We start from the raw sequence: 16,685 nt of genomic DNA, 5'->3' as shown, positions 1-16,685 counted from the left end.
CGGGTCGCCTGGGGGCGCCGTGGTGCGGCGCCGCGACCACTCCCGGAAGCGCTCTCTTGGGGTTGGCAGTCCCGGAGGCAGAGGCTTCTCGACAGCACACGTGCGGCAGCCGCGATGAAGTTCGCTTACCGGGTGAGCGAGGGCGCGGGACCGGGGCCGCGGCGCTGGGTCCGGGGTGGGGGGCGGTGGGGCCGCACTGTCTCTCAGCCTGTAACCTGCGCGGCCGGCCCCAGGGCCATGGGCGGACATCCCGGACCCGGACGGAGAGGCGGGCCCCGGCCCCCAAGCGGCAGGTGTGGGCGCGGGAGAGAACGGAGCCCTAGCGGGATGAGCATGGACAGGCCAGCCCTGGACTGAAGGCCTGATTCCCGGCTGCACGCGGGCAGAGGAGCCGCGGAGCCGAGCCCCGGAACGTCGCCTTCATCTTCCTTCGCTGTCAGGGTCACGTGGCTGCCCGATGGTGGGGACACTGGAGGTTTACCCCGTCCACACCTTGTGGGTCCCAATTCTTGAGGGTACTTCTGCCCCCGGCCTCCTGCCTGGTCGCGTGCCTCTCTCCCTGGTTCGTGCCAGGTCCTTAGCGCCTTGGCCTGGCTCTGGCCACAGCGCAGGCCTTCTTCAGCGCCACCCCACACTTGCTGGCGCTTGCCCCTCAGTGCTCTCTTCCCCTGCCACCCAAACCAGGAGGGGCTGGGTGGCGGCTCTCCTCCCGCCCATAGCCAGCTTCTCTCTGGCGGCTGCACTTCACCCGCTCTCTCCATTCCTTGGGGCCACCTTCCTGGTCGGGACAGCATCACCTAACCGCCTCCCTGCTCTCCCTGTTGTTCCTGCTGTGGTGAGCATGGTCTTTAAAAAAAAAAAAAAAAAAAAAAAAAGGATTTGAATCACAGCCGGCCTCTGCTTAAAATGTTCTCAGCTGGCCAGGCTTCTCTCTCTGAGCCCCCTGAGGTTATGAGGGCCGTCACTTCCAGACGCTGGTCCTGCTGGCTCCTTCTCTCTAGGTTCTGGTTCTGGCGGCCCCTCCAGGGGTCCTTCCCCGACCAGTCTCGGAACTACCTCTCTCTTCCAATCGCTACACATGCTCTGTAGTAACTTCTTCAGTGCCCCGCCCCCTGGACATAGACTATGAGGGCGTCAGGGCACAGAGCCCAGCATCCAGCAGCATGTCCAGGGAACACATGAGTTTGGTGATGAATGAATGAATCAGCTAATAAATTGGAGCCCAGCAGGTTACTTTGTTCAAGAAGCCTTGAGCCCCAGATGCCCTTGGAGTGCCCTTTTCTCCTCCTGAAACGTGGGGCCTGTTCTCTTCTGCACTTGGCAAACGCCTCTGTCCTTGTACGCGTCCCACATACTCCCAGTGCCCCTCCCCCACCTCAGTAGGAGCTTAGGGCCCCTGGAGGTTGGGCTCACTTTGCTTCCCTCCCTCTCGCTCAAGGCTGGGCTGCACAGGTGGCCAGCAAGTGTCCCAGGGGATGCCTGGAGGGACCCCAGGAATGACCAGGGACCTGGGGGGAGCAGGGAGTCTGTGCTGTCTCCTTGACCAGAGAGAGGCCTCGTTTAGCCCTTTCCCAAAATTGAGACTTTTGTACTTTTGTTGTGTTAAGATGGCTTTATTTTCTTTCCAGTTTTCGAATTTGCTGGGGACAGTCTATCGGTGTGGAAACTTAAATTTTACATGCGATGGAAATTCAGTTATTAGTCCTGTGGGAAACAGAGTGACGGTGTTTGACCTTAAAAAGTAAGTGCGTTACCAAGATGTTAACGACAGTGACCGCTATGGCGCGTGGGCAAAAGCTGACCGCGCCTTCCTCTCACTAGTGCCCCCGTTAAGTGCCGCAGCCCGAAAGCCTGTTCCAGGGTATACGGAGTGTCAGCGGGTCAGGAGTGCGCCTGGTCCCTCAGCTGAAGCCCAGTATCTAGGTTGTTGACCTCACCTCCAGGGCAGAGCTCCCGCTGCTGGGCTGCGTTGTCGCCGGCTCACTGCGGCTCAGTTCTGCCTGCTGGGTGTGCTGTCCTCCCGGACGAGCATGTGGCTCTGTCCTTCCTTCTCAAGGGGAAGGACTCCTAAGCGGTTGTCACCGCTTCCCACAGTCGTGTGGCCGGGGTGAGACCCTCCTGTCGCCCGGGTTTCTGTCCTGCTCTGCAGGCCTCAGCCTGTCTGTACGGTGGGACGATGGTCCACGTCTTTGCCGAGGGGGACTTCTGAAGCTCCTGAGAGCAGTGCTGGTGGGGGAACTCAGGGCCAAGTGCAGGCGTGACCGTCACGGCTGCCGTTGCGTTTAAATGACATCTGCTGGGGCTGGCTGGAGCAAGGAGCACGTGCTCGTTGGAGGAAAACTAGAAAGTAGGACAGTAGGGAACCAAGTTAGACTCTGAGCAGCGGTTACCCGTCTTTAACGTGATTTTTGCGTTTTTGCACACTCTCCCAGCTCTGTAAGAACAGTTCTGCCTACGTGTGCCGACCTTGTGGTTAATCCTTTCTGTTAACGTGTAGCTTGTTTCCAGTTTTCCGACTTTGTAACGTCTGTAAAATTCTCCCCAGATGTGGTTCTACAAACAAAATTGGCAAACCCAAGCCCAGTTTTAAGGTTTTTAATCTGCTTTACCAGATACTCTCCGAGGACCTGTTTTTCTTTCTGCTTTCCCAACCGGGAGCTCTGGCCCCAGAGCCAGGAAGGGACAGGAAGGGTGGGGAGGGGAAGGGTCTCAGGCCACCCCTGCCCCTCTCGTCTGACAACTGAGACCAAGGACACAGCTCTGGTTTTGTCTCCTAGCAACAAATCCAGCACTTTGCCCTTGGCCACTCGGTACAACGTTAAGTGTGTCGGGCTGTCCCCAGACGGCCGCCTGGCCATCATCGTCGATGAAGGTAAGTGCCCTTGGCCGGGAAACAGCGGCTCAGGTGGTTGGGGCACACGAGGCCGTCACCCTGTCCCGCTGGGGGCGTAGGCCTCCGCGGTCCTGCCTGCGGTCCGGGTGGGCTTTGGGATGAGGGTGTGTGGGGGTGGGGGGAACGCAGATGCGCCTGGTGTCCCGTCTGGGGCGACCGCACATCGGCCACTTTCCCTTCCTGCAGGGGGGGACGCGCTGCTGGTCAGCCTGGTCTGCAGGTCCGTGCTCCATCACTTCCACTTCAAGGGCTCCGTGCACAGCGTGTCCTTCTCCCCTGACGGCAGGTGAGGGCTTGGTGTGGCCTCCATGACCCGCACGGCGGGGCTCGGGGGGGCTCTCTCGACGGGAGGTGGCAGCGCAGGAGCCTGTGCTCAGGCCTCATCTTCATGCGCGTCTGGGCTCCCGCAGGGCTGCACGGCCACAGGCCCCGCTCCTCCTACTTGAGGGCTGGGGCTCCCACCCTGAGCGGGAGATTCCAAAGGTCCTTGTCCAGGACTGCCTCCAGAACAGCCACTGTCCTCAGGAGGATCTTGTGGCCTCCAGACAGCAGAGCCACAGAGGGGCCCCTGTCTCTGAATGGCGCTGACCCCCAGCCTCGACGTGCGCAGTGAGAATGTTGTGTGCAGACAGGGCCCTGGCTGGACCCAGCCTTGCTCTGGGTTCAAGGGCCACAGGAGAGGGGGCTGGTTCCCAGCATGCTCACACCCAGGCTGACCCGGATGTGCCCTGGAGGGGGCAGCCCTGGATTTCGGCCGTGAGCCCCCGTTCCACGTCCACACTCAGAAACTGCTTAGAACGGCCTCCAAGGCAGTGGCCACTCCCCAGCGCCCGTCGTGCAGAGCCCTGTTGTCCTTCCGGCTCCCAGGGCGTCTGTCCCAGGCTGGCGGGCGGCCAGAGGTGTGGCAGCATTCAGGGTGCCTGCAGGGTCGGTCTGTCTCTCTGACCGTCCACCTGTCCTTCTTTGGCCTCAGCCCCTGTAGGAGGAGAGGGGGCCTGGGGGCCATGGAGAGGCAGGCCCCTATGTTTTGCCTCTCATAGGAAATCGCCTCGTAGCACGTGCACTGTCCTCAGAGGCTGAGCTGGTCTCGGGACTCCATGGGTCTTATGGATCAATGGCCCCTTTTCTGTGGCAGGAAGTTCGTTGTCACAAAAGGCAACATCGCTCAGATGTACCACGCCCCTGGGAGGAAGCGGGAATTCAACGCGTTCGTCCTGGACAAAACCTACTTTGGGCCGTACGATGAGACCACGTGCATCGACTGGACGGACGACTCCCGGTGAGGCCTGCGGGCGGGGCCTGAGGGGGACGCCTAGTAGCTGGCCTCTTGTTGGAGGGGCGGGGGGGAGCCTGGTGACTCTTGTCGAAGACCAGAGTTTCGGTCTGGAATGGCCTCCGTCCAGCCTCACGAGGTGCTGGGGGCAGGATGGGCTCCTGGTTCTGAGTGGGGCCTGCGCTGCCTGGGACATCCGCCCCTGGACACGGAGCGCGGGATGGCAGCCTTGCTGGGGATGCTGTATCCAGTGTGTCGCGGCCCGGTCGGTGCCACCAGATGGGCGGAGCAGCTGTGTCCACGGCAGAGTTGGGAGCTGCTCTCAACATGGGGGCCGGCCCCGTCCCCTCACGGCCGCACCCCTAACCGCCCTGAAAGGCACCTCAGCCGCTTGCTCGCTCCCAGCTGCCCTGTACTGTGCGCACGGGGACGGTGGAGGCTGGGGGTCAGTGCCGCTTTGCACACCGGCCACCGCCGGGTGAGAGGTGGGGCACAGTCGCGTCTGCGGGAGATGGCCTTGTGCTCCTAGCGCGTGGCTCCTCTATGGACGGGCAGGGGCGGCGCCCTGTAGCCATGCCTTCCCGCCTCTTCCGCGAGGCGATGCCTATTCCCGCGTCTGCCTGTGTTCATGCCCTAAGCAGGGCCCCCCGCGCGGCACCCCGTGGGCGTGGTGGTCCATTCTCAGGGCTCCCTTGGGCTTCCCTGTGGGGAGGGCAGTGACCCGTCCACCAAGACACGCAGATCGGTGCAGCGCAGGCCCGGCTGGTCTCCCTGGGTCTCTCCCCCGCACTTGTGTGGAGCTCCACCACAAACCCCGAGGACGAGCTGAGTCTCTTTTGTCCAGGTGCTTTGCGGTGGGGAGCAAAGACATGTCCACGTGGGTTTTCGGAGCTGAGCGCTGGGACAACCTCATCTACTATGCTCTGGGAGGACACAAGGACGCGATCGTGGCTTGCTTCTTTGAATCCGGCAGCCTAGATGTACGTTTCACTCGCCCGATGGCGTCCCAGATCTCAGCTACGCACCAGCTGCCCCCCCACCCCGGCCCCCGTAGACACAGGTGCCCCCCGGGTTACCTGGGGGTGTTCAGGAGCCAGCGGCACCTGTTGGCTGCCTGTTGGCCATCGTCTCTGCCAGTGCTCAGGGGCAGGCTGCAGACGGATGTAGCTACGTGGGATTTTGTCCACCACGTGGCTGGCGTGGGCTGACCCGTACTCACACACGTTTCCTTTTCCAGCTGTATACGATCAGCCAGGACGGGGCCCTGTGTGTGTGGCAGTGTGACACCTCCCCCGAAGGCCTGAGGCCGAAAGCCCCCACGGGCTGGAAGGCAGATCTGCTGCAGGGGGAAGAGGAGGAGGAGGAGGAGCGGGAGGCGGAGACCACAGTCCGGGGGAAAACCGCACCGGCCCCGGAGGAGCAGCAGGGAAAAGTGAAATACTCTCGGCTGGCCAAGTAGGTGTCCTCACAGAGGCTGGCGGGGGCCTCGCGCCCTCCAAGGCTGAGATGTGACAAGGAGGCACAGAGGGCCTGGGAACCAGCCGGGAGGCCGCCTGGTGTCCCAGGTGCAGGGTCAGGGAGGGGAGAGCCTCGGGCAGAGGGAAGGAGAGGCCGCTGCAGCGGGGCCCGTGTCCTGCATGGAGCCGGGGCACCTGGCCTGGGGCACAGGCATGAGATGGGCCTGGCGCTCCGGCTCTCCATCCACGGCTCTTCTGACCCCCCCGTCCATTTAGGTACTTTTTCAATAAGGAGGGAGATTTCAACAACCTGACTGCTGCGGCCTTTCACAAAAAGACCCACCTCTTGGTCACCGGCTTTGCTTCTGGAATCTTCCACCTTCACGAGCTCCCCGAGTTCAACCTCATCCACTCCCTGAGGTGAGGGCCGGGGGGAATGGCAGGTTGCATGCGTGCTCGCCGGCCCCACCGGACGACGGCAGGGAGTGAGTGCAGGGCCGTGCGGGGTGAGGCTGTGGGACAGCCAGGCGGGCGGTGGGCAGAGTGGGCTCGTGGTGCCGCCTGCCCGCCCTTTTCAGATGCCCCGCCTTCCTGCCCAGCGTCTCCGATCAGAGGGTCGCCTCCATCGCTGTCAACGGCTCCGGAGACTGGATCGCCTTTGGCTGCGCAGGTTCGTCTTTGTGCCGGGTCCGGCCAGAACAAGAACGGAGCTCCTGTCCCAGGACGACTACCTGCGGTCCCCTCGCCTCCGGGGCCCAGTGCCAGCGTGCACGGCCGGTCGGCCAGCGGCCCTCGTCAGGAGCAGCGGCGCAAGTCCATCAGCGACCCCTCGCTTGCTGAGCCCCTGTCTCCGTCAGCCGGGCCCATGGCCGTGGGCCTCGGGTGGGCTGCGTTAGGTGACGGGGCCGCCGCGAGGCAGTGACACGGGGTGGCAGCGTCCCTGCCGGGTTCCCTCACTCAGGTGGAGGGTGACAGAGGCACTGGCCTCGGTGGGTCGGGCGGTCCGGTGCCGGCACAAGGCAGGACCCAATGGGGCGCGGGGCACAGTATGGTGGGCAGGTCCCCAGCCCCTCCCCACGTGTGCTCCGTAGGCCTGGGCCAGCTGCTGGTGTGGGAGTGGCAGAGTGAGTCCTACGTGCTCAAGCAGCAGGGCCATTTCAACAGCATGGTGTCTCTGGCCTACTCCCCCGACGGGCAGTACATCGTCACCGGCGGGGATGACGGCAAGGTGGGGCTGGTCAGGTGGCCAGGGCCGTGGCCTGGGGCGGGAAGGACGTGGGGCCTTGTCTGCTGGCTGGGGCACCGGGGGCTGGCCCAGCCGGGGAGACCCAGGCTCCAGCTCCAGGGTTCAGCCCGGAACTCACGGGCTCGCCCCGCTTCATCTGGGCTCGTGGGGAGGGGTTCACAAATGACCCGGGGCCGGCTGGCTGTTTCTCTGTCTCTGGCTCGGATTCCTGCACACGTGTACCCGCTTGTCCGTGGTGGCAGCCGTGGCATGTGGGTGCGTGTACGCCCCAGGGTGACACAGGCCCCACAGACCTCTACCCTCCCTCATGTGGAGGCGGCAGAGAAGCAAGGGGCAGATGGCGTCTCTAGGCTCGGCGGGCACACGGTGGAGTGTGCACATGTGTGCGTGTGTGTGGTCCTGAGCTGGTGCCAGCCTCCCTCTCCGCGCTGCAGGTCAAGGTGTGGAACACCCTCAGTGGCTTCTGCTTTGTCACTTTTACGGAGCACTCGAGTGGGGTCACCGGCGTGACCTTCACTGCCACTGGCTATGTCATCGTGACCTCTTCCATGGATGGGACCGTGCGTGCCTTTGACCTTCACAGGTGACCTTTCTAACAGTCTTTCTCTGGGGCGGGCCGTGATCGCGAGGCAAGGGTCGCGGGCGTATAGACGAGGGTTCGGGGAGGGCCCAGGAACCTGAGCGGGGGTGTCCGGGACTCTGAGCGTTGCCAGCTGGACTCGTGTCTCGGGGCAGGTACCGGAACTTCCGCACCTTCACGTCTCCACGGCCCACCCAGTTCTCCTGCGTGGCCGTGGACTGCAGCGGGGAGGTCGTTTCGGCCGGGGCGCAGGACTCCTTCGAGGTCTTCATCTGGTCCATGCAGACGGGCAGGCTCCTGGACGTAAGAGCCGCACGGCTGGGGGCCGGGGTCGGGGGCGCAGCCACACGCAGGAGGGGCGCCTCTGCAGACCCGCGGGGAGCAAGCAGCTCCGGCTTCCGGCCGGGGCTCCTCCCTTCCTGCGGGGATACAGCCAGCCCGTCCTGCATCCTCGGGGCAGCGGGACCTCGTGCGCAGCACCCTCGGGGCGGGTGGCCTCTTCATACCTCCTCTTCGGCCGCCACAGGTTCTGTCCGGCCACGAGGGCCCCATCAGCAGTCTGTGCTTTAGCCCGGTGAAGTCCGTCCTGGCCAGTGCCTCCTGGGACAGGACGGTGCGCCTGTGGGACATGGCAGACAGCTGGAGGACCACGGAGACGCTGGGCCTGACCTCAGATGGTGGGTGCACGGGCCAGGGGAGGGGGGCTGGCGGGTGGGAGTTCTGACACAGCGAGGAAGGCTGCGTTAGACGGGGCGCTGCCCATCCATCTTGGTTGTGGGTTCAGATGTAACTCCAAGACCCCTCGCCGCCCCGGGCGTGGTGTCCCTCGGTGTCGGGGGCCTCGCGCGCTGGCTTGCTCAACTGCCGGCCCCGAGAGGCAGCCAGCGCTGTCGGGCAGAGCCTCGGGGAGGACTCCGGGGTGACGGTAGGCTGGGAGGCCCTGCCACCCGGACTCCGGCCGTCTGCGCGTGCAGGCGAAGCTTTCCTGCCCCGCACGCGTGACGTTCGCGTCGTGGGTCCCTGGGACTCGCGGCCTGTGCGGTGTCTCTGCTTCCCGCCACCCCACTCGGCTCTGGTTCGTGCTCTTCGCGGCCGGCCGGCGGCCTGTGTCTGCAGGGCCTCCAGGTCGTCTGTGTCCAGTCCGTCCCGCGGTTCTGTCAGAATCACCTGTGTCCTGCTCTCCGTGTGCCGCACCCCTGCCGGGCCTGGCCCCTCGCCCCCCCCCCCCCCCCCCCCCCCCCGTCCCCTCCCAGCAGGCTGGCCTCCTGCCTGTCTCGTGACCCCACCCAGACCCTCTCGCCCCCTGAGGCAGTTGGAGCCCTGCCTTCGCTAGCGCAGGCCCCGGGGCCTCCCTCGCAGGGTGGGGCTTGTCTGGGGGAGCTTCCGTGTGCCTCCACTGGTGCTCGCCTGGCTCTCCTGCACTGACACCGGCTGAGGACGGAGGGTGTGGCCTCCTGCCGGCTGGGCTCCTTCTCTGGCCCTGATCACGCGTCTCTTTTCAGCCCTGGCTGTGACCTTCCGTCCCGATGGGGCAGAGTTGGCTGTCGCCACGCTGAACTCACAGATCACCTTCTGGGACCCCGAGAACGCCGTGCAAACGGGCTCCATCGAGGGCAGGCACGACCTCAAGACGGGCAGGAAGGAGCTGGACAAGGTCACCGCCAAGCACTCGGCCAAGGGGAAGTGAGTGCCTCAGTGAGCGGGTGCAGAGCCCGGGTTGGGTTTGCGGTTGGCGGGTGTCCGTGTCTCTCCCCCCCTTGGCCTTGTGGACCGTCGGGGACTGGTGTTTGCACATCTGCCTCTGCTCCTTTTGGGTGTGGCTCTTGGGGTGGGGTCACCAGGTAACCCAGGTTCACTTTTTCGAGGAACTGCTGGAGTGTTTTGCAAAGTGACGGCACCATCTGATATCCCCGCCGGCAGCAGGAAGGGTCCCGGTTTCCCCACGTCCCTGTCCCCGTCCCCACCCGTTACTGCCAGTTTTTTCTAAATCGCAGCTGCGTGGGACGGGGCGTGAGGTGATGTTTCGATGTGGCGCTGACTTATCTTTTTCTTAAGGACCGATGCTGTCAAACACGTTTTCGCAGGCTGAGTGGCCGTCTGGACGTCGTGTCTGGAGAAGCATCTGTCCAGGGCATTTGCTTGTTTTAATTGTGTGTTTCTCGAGTGGTGTATGTATTCGAGACGGGAGCTCCCCGACAGACCTGTCCCTTGGAAATCTCTTTTCTGCTCTGTGGGTTCTCTTTGCTTTCTCTGGTGTGTTTTCAAGCGTGAACGTGTTTATTTTCTCTTCTGTCGGTCGTGCCCTTTGGTGTGTGGGACAGTCATCTCCCGTGGCCAGGCCTGTAGGCACCTGGTTTCCGGGGATGCAGGGCCGAGGAGGCCTCCCTGCCCGTGGTTGCCTTGCGGGTGACAGGCACGGTGGCCTCCTTTTCCTTCTGACTTCAGCAAGGAAACATCGTGACTGGAGCCATGCAGTCCTTTCGTGAAAGGGCCATGTCCGTTGGGAGGTCCCTTCTTGGGGGACCTGCTGCCTCGGAGCCTTGTGAGCCCCAGGCCAGAGCCCCGCGGACGATGCCTGCTGGGCTTTGAGGGAGCGCCACACGCTAGGGGTCCCTGGGGGTGAGCGTGTGTGTGTCCCCTCTGCTCAGGGCCTTCACTACTCTGTGCTACTCTGCGGACGGCCAGAGCGTCCTGGCGGGAGGGATGTCCAAGTTCGTGTGCATCTATCACGTCAAGGAGCAGATCCTCAGGAAGAAGTTCGAGATCTCCCGCAACCTCTCCCTGGACGCCATGGAGGTGAGCGGGTGCCCGGGTCTGGGCTGCCCTCCCCACGTCCTGGCGCCACGGGGACCGGGAGAAGGCTCTAGGCATGTGTGTGCCTGCCTGGGTCCCCGCCCCCTCCCAAGGGATTCTGGGCGCAGGTGTCCCCGTTTCCCTGAGGACAGCAGGCTGAGGGGGTAGACGCCCCACATGTGCCGGCCTTGTGGAGGCTGACGGGAGCCCTCGGTGCAGCACATTAGGGAATCTGACCGCCGTGGTGGTGGCAGCAGGGCCCCTGCACGTCCGCAGCAGCTCTGAGGGCGGGTTCTGCTGCGCAGCGGGTAGGGACGCGTGTCCCACGTGCATCCCACACGGGGCTGGGTCTCCGTCAGTATTTGTGGCATGTGAGGAAGGCAGGGGACAGGGGACAAGTTAGACATCTGGAGCTTTGCCCTTCTAGGAATTTCTGAACCGGAGGAAAATGACAGAGTTTGGCAACCTGGCGCTAATCGATCAGGACGCCGGGGCAGAGGACGGAGTCGCGATCCCATTGCCGGGTGTGAAGAAAGGTGAGCGGAGGACCCCTCGTGTCTCCAGAGGCCCCGGCCACAGCAGGCTGCACTGCCCACCTCCTTTACCCGCGTGACAGCAGCCTGGCTCAGCGGCTGGCACCCGGCCCTGTGCCTCGCGTTCACCCACACGTGGGCCACAGGGAGGGCTCCGGGGTCAGGGAGCTGGCGGTCCAGGAGGCCCACAGGGTGCGTGCCCCTCATGGGGACGGGGCAGGAGAGCCGGGGGCCTGGTAGACCGTCAGGAGGGGACACCGCCAGCTAGAGAGCCCCTGTGCCAGCCCTGGGCAAGCAGCTGCTGCGCAGCTCCCCGCCCCCCGCCCCCCCTTCCCCGTGCTGGCCTGGGTCGGCTCATTCCAGCCCTGGCTCGTGCCCCACCACGTGCCTATGGGCCCACAATGCACGCTGGGGAGTGGGGGCTCCTCAGCGACTGGCTGGGTGACAGACCCAGGACCACACGATCGCCGTGGGCCCTGGAGCAGCCCTGCCTCCACCGAGCCCCTTCTCAGGAACCTCTTAACAAGAGTGGGGTCTGTAAGCCCTCAGTGATGGGCAAGGGTGCTTCTCAGCCTGTGTGGAGACCTTTTTTTTTTCTTTCTAAGTTTCTTAATGTTTATTTCTGAGACAGAGAAAGACAGAACATGAGTGTGGGAGGGGCAGAGAGAGAGGGAGACACAGGATCCGAAGCGGGCTCCAGGCTCCGAGCCATCAGCACAGAGCGTGATGCGGGGCTCGAACCCACAAACCATGAGATCATGACCTGAGCCGAAGTCGGTCGCTCAACCGACTGAGCCACCCGGGCGCCCCGTGTCTGGAGACCTTTGATTGTCACAACTCGAGCAGAACAGGCACTGTTGGTGGTGAGTGTGGGGGACTGAGGGGTCCGCTGGACCCATGAGAACCCAGCCCCATGTGTTGGTCCCCCTGAGGTCAAGAGCCCCCAGAGAGAATTTGTGGGGAGATACACACGAAGTATTGCTGAGCTGGCTTCCAGGTGGCTGGGGGCCAGGCAGAGAGGAGCCTTTTCTCAGGTGATGTACGTGTCGTTGAGCTTGGAACATAGCACCCCTCACACCGCAGATTTGAAAACAAATTTCAGGATCACCTTGGGGGTGCTCAGTTGGCTGAGCCTCCTACTCTTGAATTCGGCTCCGGTCACGATCTCGTGGTTCATGGGTTCGAGCCCTGCATCAGGCTCTGTGCTGACAGTGTGGAGCCTGCCTAGGAGGCTCTCTCTCCCTCTCTCCCTGCCCCTCCCCCGCTCCTGCTCTTTTTGAATAAACTTCAAAAAGTTAAACTAAAATAGGTTTCCAGAGGAGATGCACAGGGCGATGACCAGTGAGGACGAGCCCCCACCCCACAGAGCTGCCCTGTGAGGTCGTGCGTCTTGTGCACTGCACAGAGTGCTTGGCAGAGTGGCCGGTGGGGACTGGAGCCACCCTGCCCTCAGCCTTTGGGTTGTGCCAAGGTCTTTTCGCAGAACAGGGCAGGTGTTTCGCAGAACAGGGCCAGGCTGAACGCCCACAGGAGCGTGTGCTCCAGGGGCTCGTCTGCGGAGGCCAGCGGCGCCTATGAAACAGCATCTGGGGCCCTGGCACAAGACTCCCCGCGGGGCCCAGGGGCCAGAGCCGCCGCTCCCGCTGGGCCTGGAGCAGCAGGGCAGCCCTCCTTTCGCGGCGGGAGAGGGCTGCCCTGTAACCGCAAGGGCCCTGTGTTCCAGGTGACATGAGCTCTCGGCACTTGAAGCCTGAAATCCGGGTGACTTCGCTTCGCTTCTCTCCCACAGGTGAGCCCCGGCCAGTGGGTCGTGGGTGGCGGGAAGCGTGGGGGTTGGTCCCAATGGGCTTCCGGGCCCACGGTGCACGTGGTGGGCCTGGCACCTCTGTGGCAGTGACGAGGTTGGTCACAGCTTCTGGCTGGCTCTGGGCCTCGCTGTCCTCCACGGGTGACGTGTGGTCTTTGTTCGCTCCCGACACGCTGGGCTTTGAGGCGGAGGCAGGCGGCTGCGCCGAGCGTCCTCACATGTGCCAGTCTGTGGCGCGGCAGGGGAGGGTCTGTGCCCGCAGGGTCTGGGACCGTTAGGTAAATGCGGTCCCGCAGGGCGGACAGGAGGGGGGCTTGCAGTGGGCTCGTCCAGGGGGTGACGGCCGACACTCCCCAGCATCGACGGGGAGGTGGAGGCAGCAGGGCACAGAACGGCACGTGGCCGAGTACGGCCGTGCGAGTCGGGGTGCAGACCGTGGCCCAGTCTCGCCGGCTCCACAGTGGGGACGCCACGTTGCCGCAGAGCCGGAAGCCCACAGGCTCACGGAGGACTTGACCGGGCCTGGTGCTCGCGGGACGCGAGCGGACGCACACGGGCTCTGCCCTGAAGCGGCTGGTGGCTGGGGTGGGAGCGGGGGGCGGGCGTCCCCGTGCCCCTTTCTTGCTGATACTCTTGGGACCGCGGGGACTTGCTCGGTGCCTTTTAAGTAAAAGCGGGTGTTCAGGAAACCCCCCGACTGCCTAATTCCCAGGGCGCTGCTGGGCGGCCACCACCACCGAGGGGCTCCTCGTCTACTCCCTGGACGCCCAGATGCTGTTTGACCCTTTTGAGCTGGACACCGACGTCACCCCCGCACGCATCCGGGCGGCCGTGCGCCAGCAGGACTTGACCGGGGCCATCCTCATGGCCTTCCGGCTCAACGAGCGGACGCTGCTACAGGAGGTCCTGGAGTCGGTGCCCTGGGACGAGGGTGAGCGCCGGACGGGCCCCGGCAGCTTCTCGGCCCCTGCACGCGCGGGGTGGGGTCTAGGCCGTGCTCGCCTTCTCTCCCGCGGGAGAGTTCTTGGCAGAGTGAGCGCAGTTTCCTCCCCCCGCAGTCGAGGTGGTCAGCTCCTCGCTTCCTGAGCTGTACGTGGAGAAGGTGCTGGAGTTCTTGGCTTCCTCCTTCGAAGTGTCTCGCCACCTGGAATTCTACCTCATATGGACTCAGAAATTGCTCCTCGTGCACGGGCAGAAGCTGAAGTCTAGGTGAGGGGTGCGTCAGCTGTGACGCCCGTCTCCCGTCGTTCAGCTGTGCTTTGCTGCAGGTCAAAGGGGGAGCTTTGCGCGCGCGCGCACGCACGCACACACACACACACACACACACACACACACACACACACAAACAAGAGAGCACAGCTAGCGCCTCGGCGAGTGCTGTGCGCTGAGACGAGTCTCCTTTCCAGAGCAGGGAAGGTGCTGCCGGCCGTTCAGTTCCTTCAGAAGAGCATCCAGCGGCACTTGGACAGTGTCTCCAAACTGTACGTGTGGCTGGTGGGGTCAGTGGGTGGGGCGGGGTGGCCCGTCGCCGGCTGGTTCCACGCTGGGGGCTGCCCCCTGAGTCGTCTGTTTTGGGGACAAAACACTGGGAGGTGTTCCCTCCCTCCCTGGTGAACTACTGAGCGCACGGGCCGCCCCCGGTGGGACTCGGGGCTGGCGGGCTGCGGGTGTGGCCGGGAGTTTCGAGCGATCCCCCAACGAAACGAGTTCTCTGTCCTGTCGCCGGACGGTTCGTTCGTGGTTCGTGCACCTTCTGCCCCCTGCCCTGAGGCTCAGCAGAGTCACAGCGGCCGTGATCACCACCGCTTGGCCTTTCCTGGGCCCTTTGACTGGGCACATAGGGGGTCTGCAGTCTTTAGGGTCAGCGTTGAGGTGTCCCAGCCCTGTTTCCGGAGCGTGTTCTCTGCCCTTGCTGGTGACTGCCCGGTGTCTAGAGGCAGGGCCTGTGTCTGTCCTTGACTGCCTCCTCAGTGTTCAGCCCACAACAAGCCCTTCCTTCTAGTGTCCTGGCCGCCCGCTGGAACACGCCAGGGGGCGAAAGGGGTCTGTGTTAAATTCTGCCGCATGCTCAGAAGAGCCTTCTGTCTGTTGAGGCTTCCGTGACTCGACAGAGCTCAGTCCCAGAGACCGAGTGCCTCTCGTTAGACGGATTCTTCTGTCACGTTCACATAGATGTGTGATAAATGCTTCGTTCTTTGGACGTCCATGCTGCTGACGCATAGGCTTTTGTGTATTGATTGTGGATTGTGGATTGTGGATTGTGGATTGATTGTGTATTGATTTTGTGTATTGATTTTGTGTATTGATTGGGGAGGCAACACTTAGGTTACGTTGCCAAACCTAGGTTTGTGGGGGGGGGGGTCAGTTTGTTTTTAAAGTTCATTTATTTTGAGAGAGTGAGCGAGCACGCACACGTAAGCAGAGGGAGGAGGAGAGAGCGTCCCGAGCAGGCTCTGGACACAGGGCTCGATCCCACGACCTATGACCTGAGCCGAGATCAAGAGCCTAACTGAGCCACCAGGGCACTCCACCTCAATAGTCCCTTACCTTTTACTCCTTCTCACCGGGTGGCTTCCTACATGGAGACAAGGGTGTGATTTTTTCCCTTTATTTTGTTAATGTGGGGACTGACCTGATTGGGAGCATCCTTCTCTGCTCTCTAAAAGGCCTTCAAGCTCTGCACCCGCCCTTCCTCCGTGTCTGGTGGGGCTGGGGAAGCTATCGGGATGGGGTCCAGGCAAGGGCAGGGGCGGTGAGGGCGGACCAGAAGAGGTGGGTCTTACAGCTGGGTCCTTGAAGCCACTCCTGCAGGGCTGGGTGGGTCAGAAACCGAGTTAGGAGGGGCAGGGAGGGGGCTCCTGTAGTCCCTGGCTGGTTTTTCTCAGGGTCACAGGGAAGGCGGGTGCCGGGTGAGCCAGAGTCTTGATAGAAGAGAAAATCTGCTGCTCTTACTGACGTGACTCCTGTGCGCTTTTCACAGCTGTGACTGGAACCGCTATAACATCCAGTACGCTCTGGCAGTTTCCAAGCAGCGGGGCATAAAGCGCCCCTCAGAGCCGCTGGGAAGCGAGGAGGAAGCGGATGCATCTGACGACGATGACACTCTGCACCCGCTCGGGGAAGGACAGGAAGACGGGGACAGACAGCTGGTGTAGAGCCGGCCGCGTTCGCCACCCCACATCCCACGCGTTTTGGTTAAGACTCCCGGAGAGATGGAAGCACGCGGCCTGGGCCCGGAAGCGAGTGGGAGGGCCGTCTGAGGGCTGCGGAGGTCCCCACGCCGGGACTCCTGTTCCCACGAGAACCAGACGTGCCAGCAGCGGCAGCGAGAGCGCAGGCTTGTCACACAGGCCCGGGGCCCGCGATGTAACCGCGAACGTTGCTCGTCTCCTGTTGAAAACGCCTTTTACAGAAGCAAAAGGGTTCATTTGTATAGACTCAAATTTTGTAGGACTATTATTTATATTTTTAATACACTCGTGACGACATATTTAGAGATAAAAAAGATGAGGTTTTGTACATAAAAGTGGATTAAATCTGAACTCTGAATTGAGAATGTTTATAACATATCCTGGGTCATGCAGGGGGATAGGGTCCCCTGTCTGTTGGCCTCCTTGTGCAGGGGGCGTGGAGGAGCAGGGCAGTGGGATCACCCTCGCGGCCCCCAGCCTGGGCCGCCTGCCCCGGGGGTCTGTGCACTGACCTTGGAGGGACGCTAGCAGCCCCAGAGCTGAGACCGGACAGCTCCCTTGGGGAGCTCACGCAGGCGCAGGGGGTGACACGAGATGCTCTTCTGTGGAAGGCCCCTGAAAGCCTCACCGAGCAGGGCACAGAACCAGCTTCTCCCCAGCTGGGGGCCTGTCCCAAGGGCTCAGTAGTGAGGGCCACCAGGGTCAGGAAACTGGGCCGACCTGGGTGCAGCTCTTCCCTGAGGCTGCCTGGAGGCCTACAGGGTCGGGTGCGGGTGGGGCAAGCGCCTGGGGGCCCTGTAACCCTTGGGGGCCCATGCGCAGGTGTCACCGGGTGTTTGTGTCCACAATTCTCCCCACGCTCGCGGAGGGTGGAAAACCAGCCAGTCTTTCCAACTCACCTCTGGTTTCTTG

At 63.0% G+C, this 16,685-nt stretch overlaps 1 protein-coding gene across 2 annotated transcripts; it reads left to right on the top strand.

Annotated features, from left to right (window-relative positions):
- Positions 1-16,138, top strand: PWP2 (PWP2 small subunit processome component). Of its 2 annotated transcripts, none has more exons than XM_060640567.3 (21): positions 1-132; positions 1,629-1,741; positions 2,778-2,872; positions 3,080-3,179; positions 4,029-4,172; positions 5,011-5,146; positions 5,404-5,621; positions 5,900-6,043; positions 6,223-6,293; positions 6,715-6,851; positions 7,304-7,452; positions 7,605-7,752; positions 7,976-8,126; positions 8,952-9,132; positions 10,098-10,245; positions 10,670-10,778; positions 12,499-12,564; positions 13,295-13,513; positions 13,641-13,791; positions 13,989-14,063; positions 15,563-16,138. In XM_060640567.3, the coding sequence occupies exons 1-21, from the start codon at positions 115-117 to the stop codon at positions 15,735-15,737; spliced, it is 2,748 nt and encodes a 915-aa protein (XP_060496550.2). In that variant the 5' UTR covers positions 1-114; the 3' UTR covers positions 15,738-16,138. The 2 variants fall into 2 exon arrangements, with proteins under 2 accessions (XP_060496550.2, XP_060496549.2); XM_060640566.3 differs by lacking the exon at positions 1-132 and adding an exon at positions 150-835.
- Positions 16,139-16,685: the final 547 nt, after the last annotated feature.

This window comes from Panthera onca, chromosome C2 (genome assembly GCF_046562875.1).
Source record: "Panthera onca isolate mPanOnc1 chromosome C2, mPanOnc1 haplotype 2, whole genome shotgun sequence".
Lineage (NCBI taxonomy): Eukaryota > Metazoa > Chordata > Mammalia > Carnivora > Felidae > Panthera > Panthera onca.
This window is presented reverse-complemented; position numbering and strand designations above follow the sequence as displayed.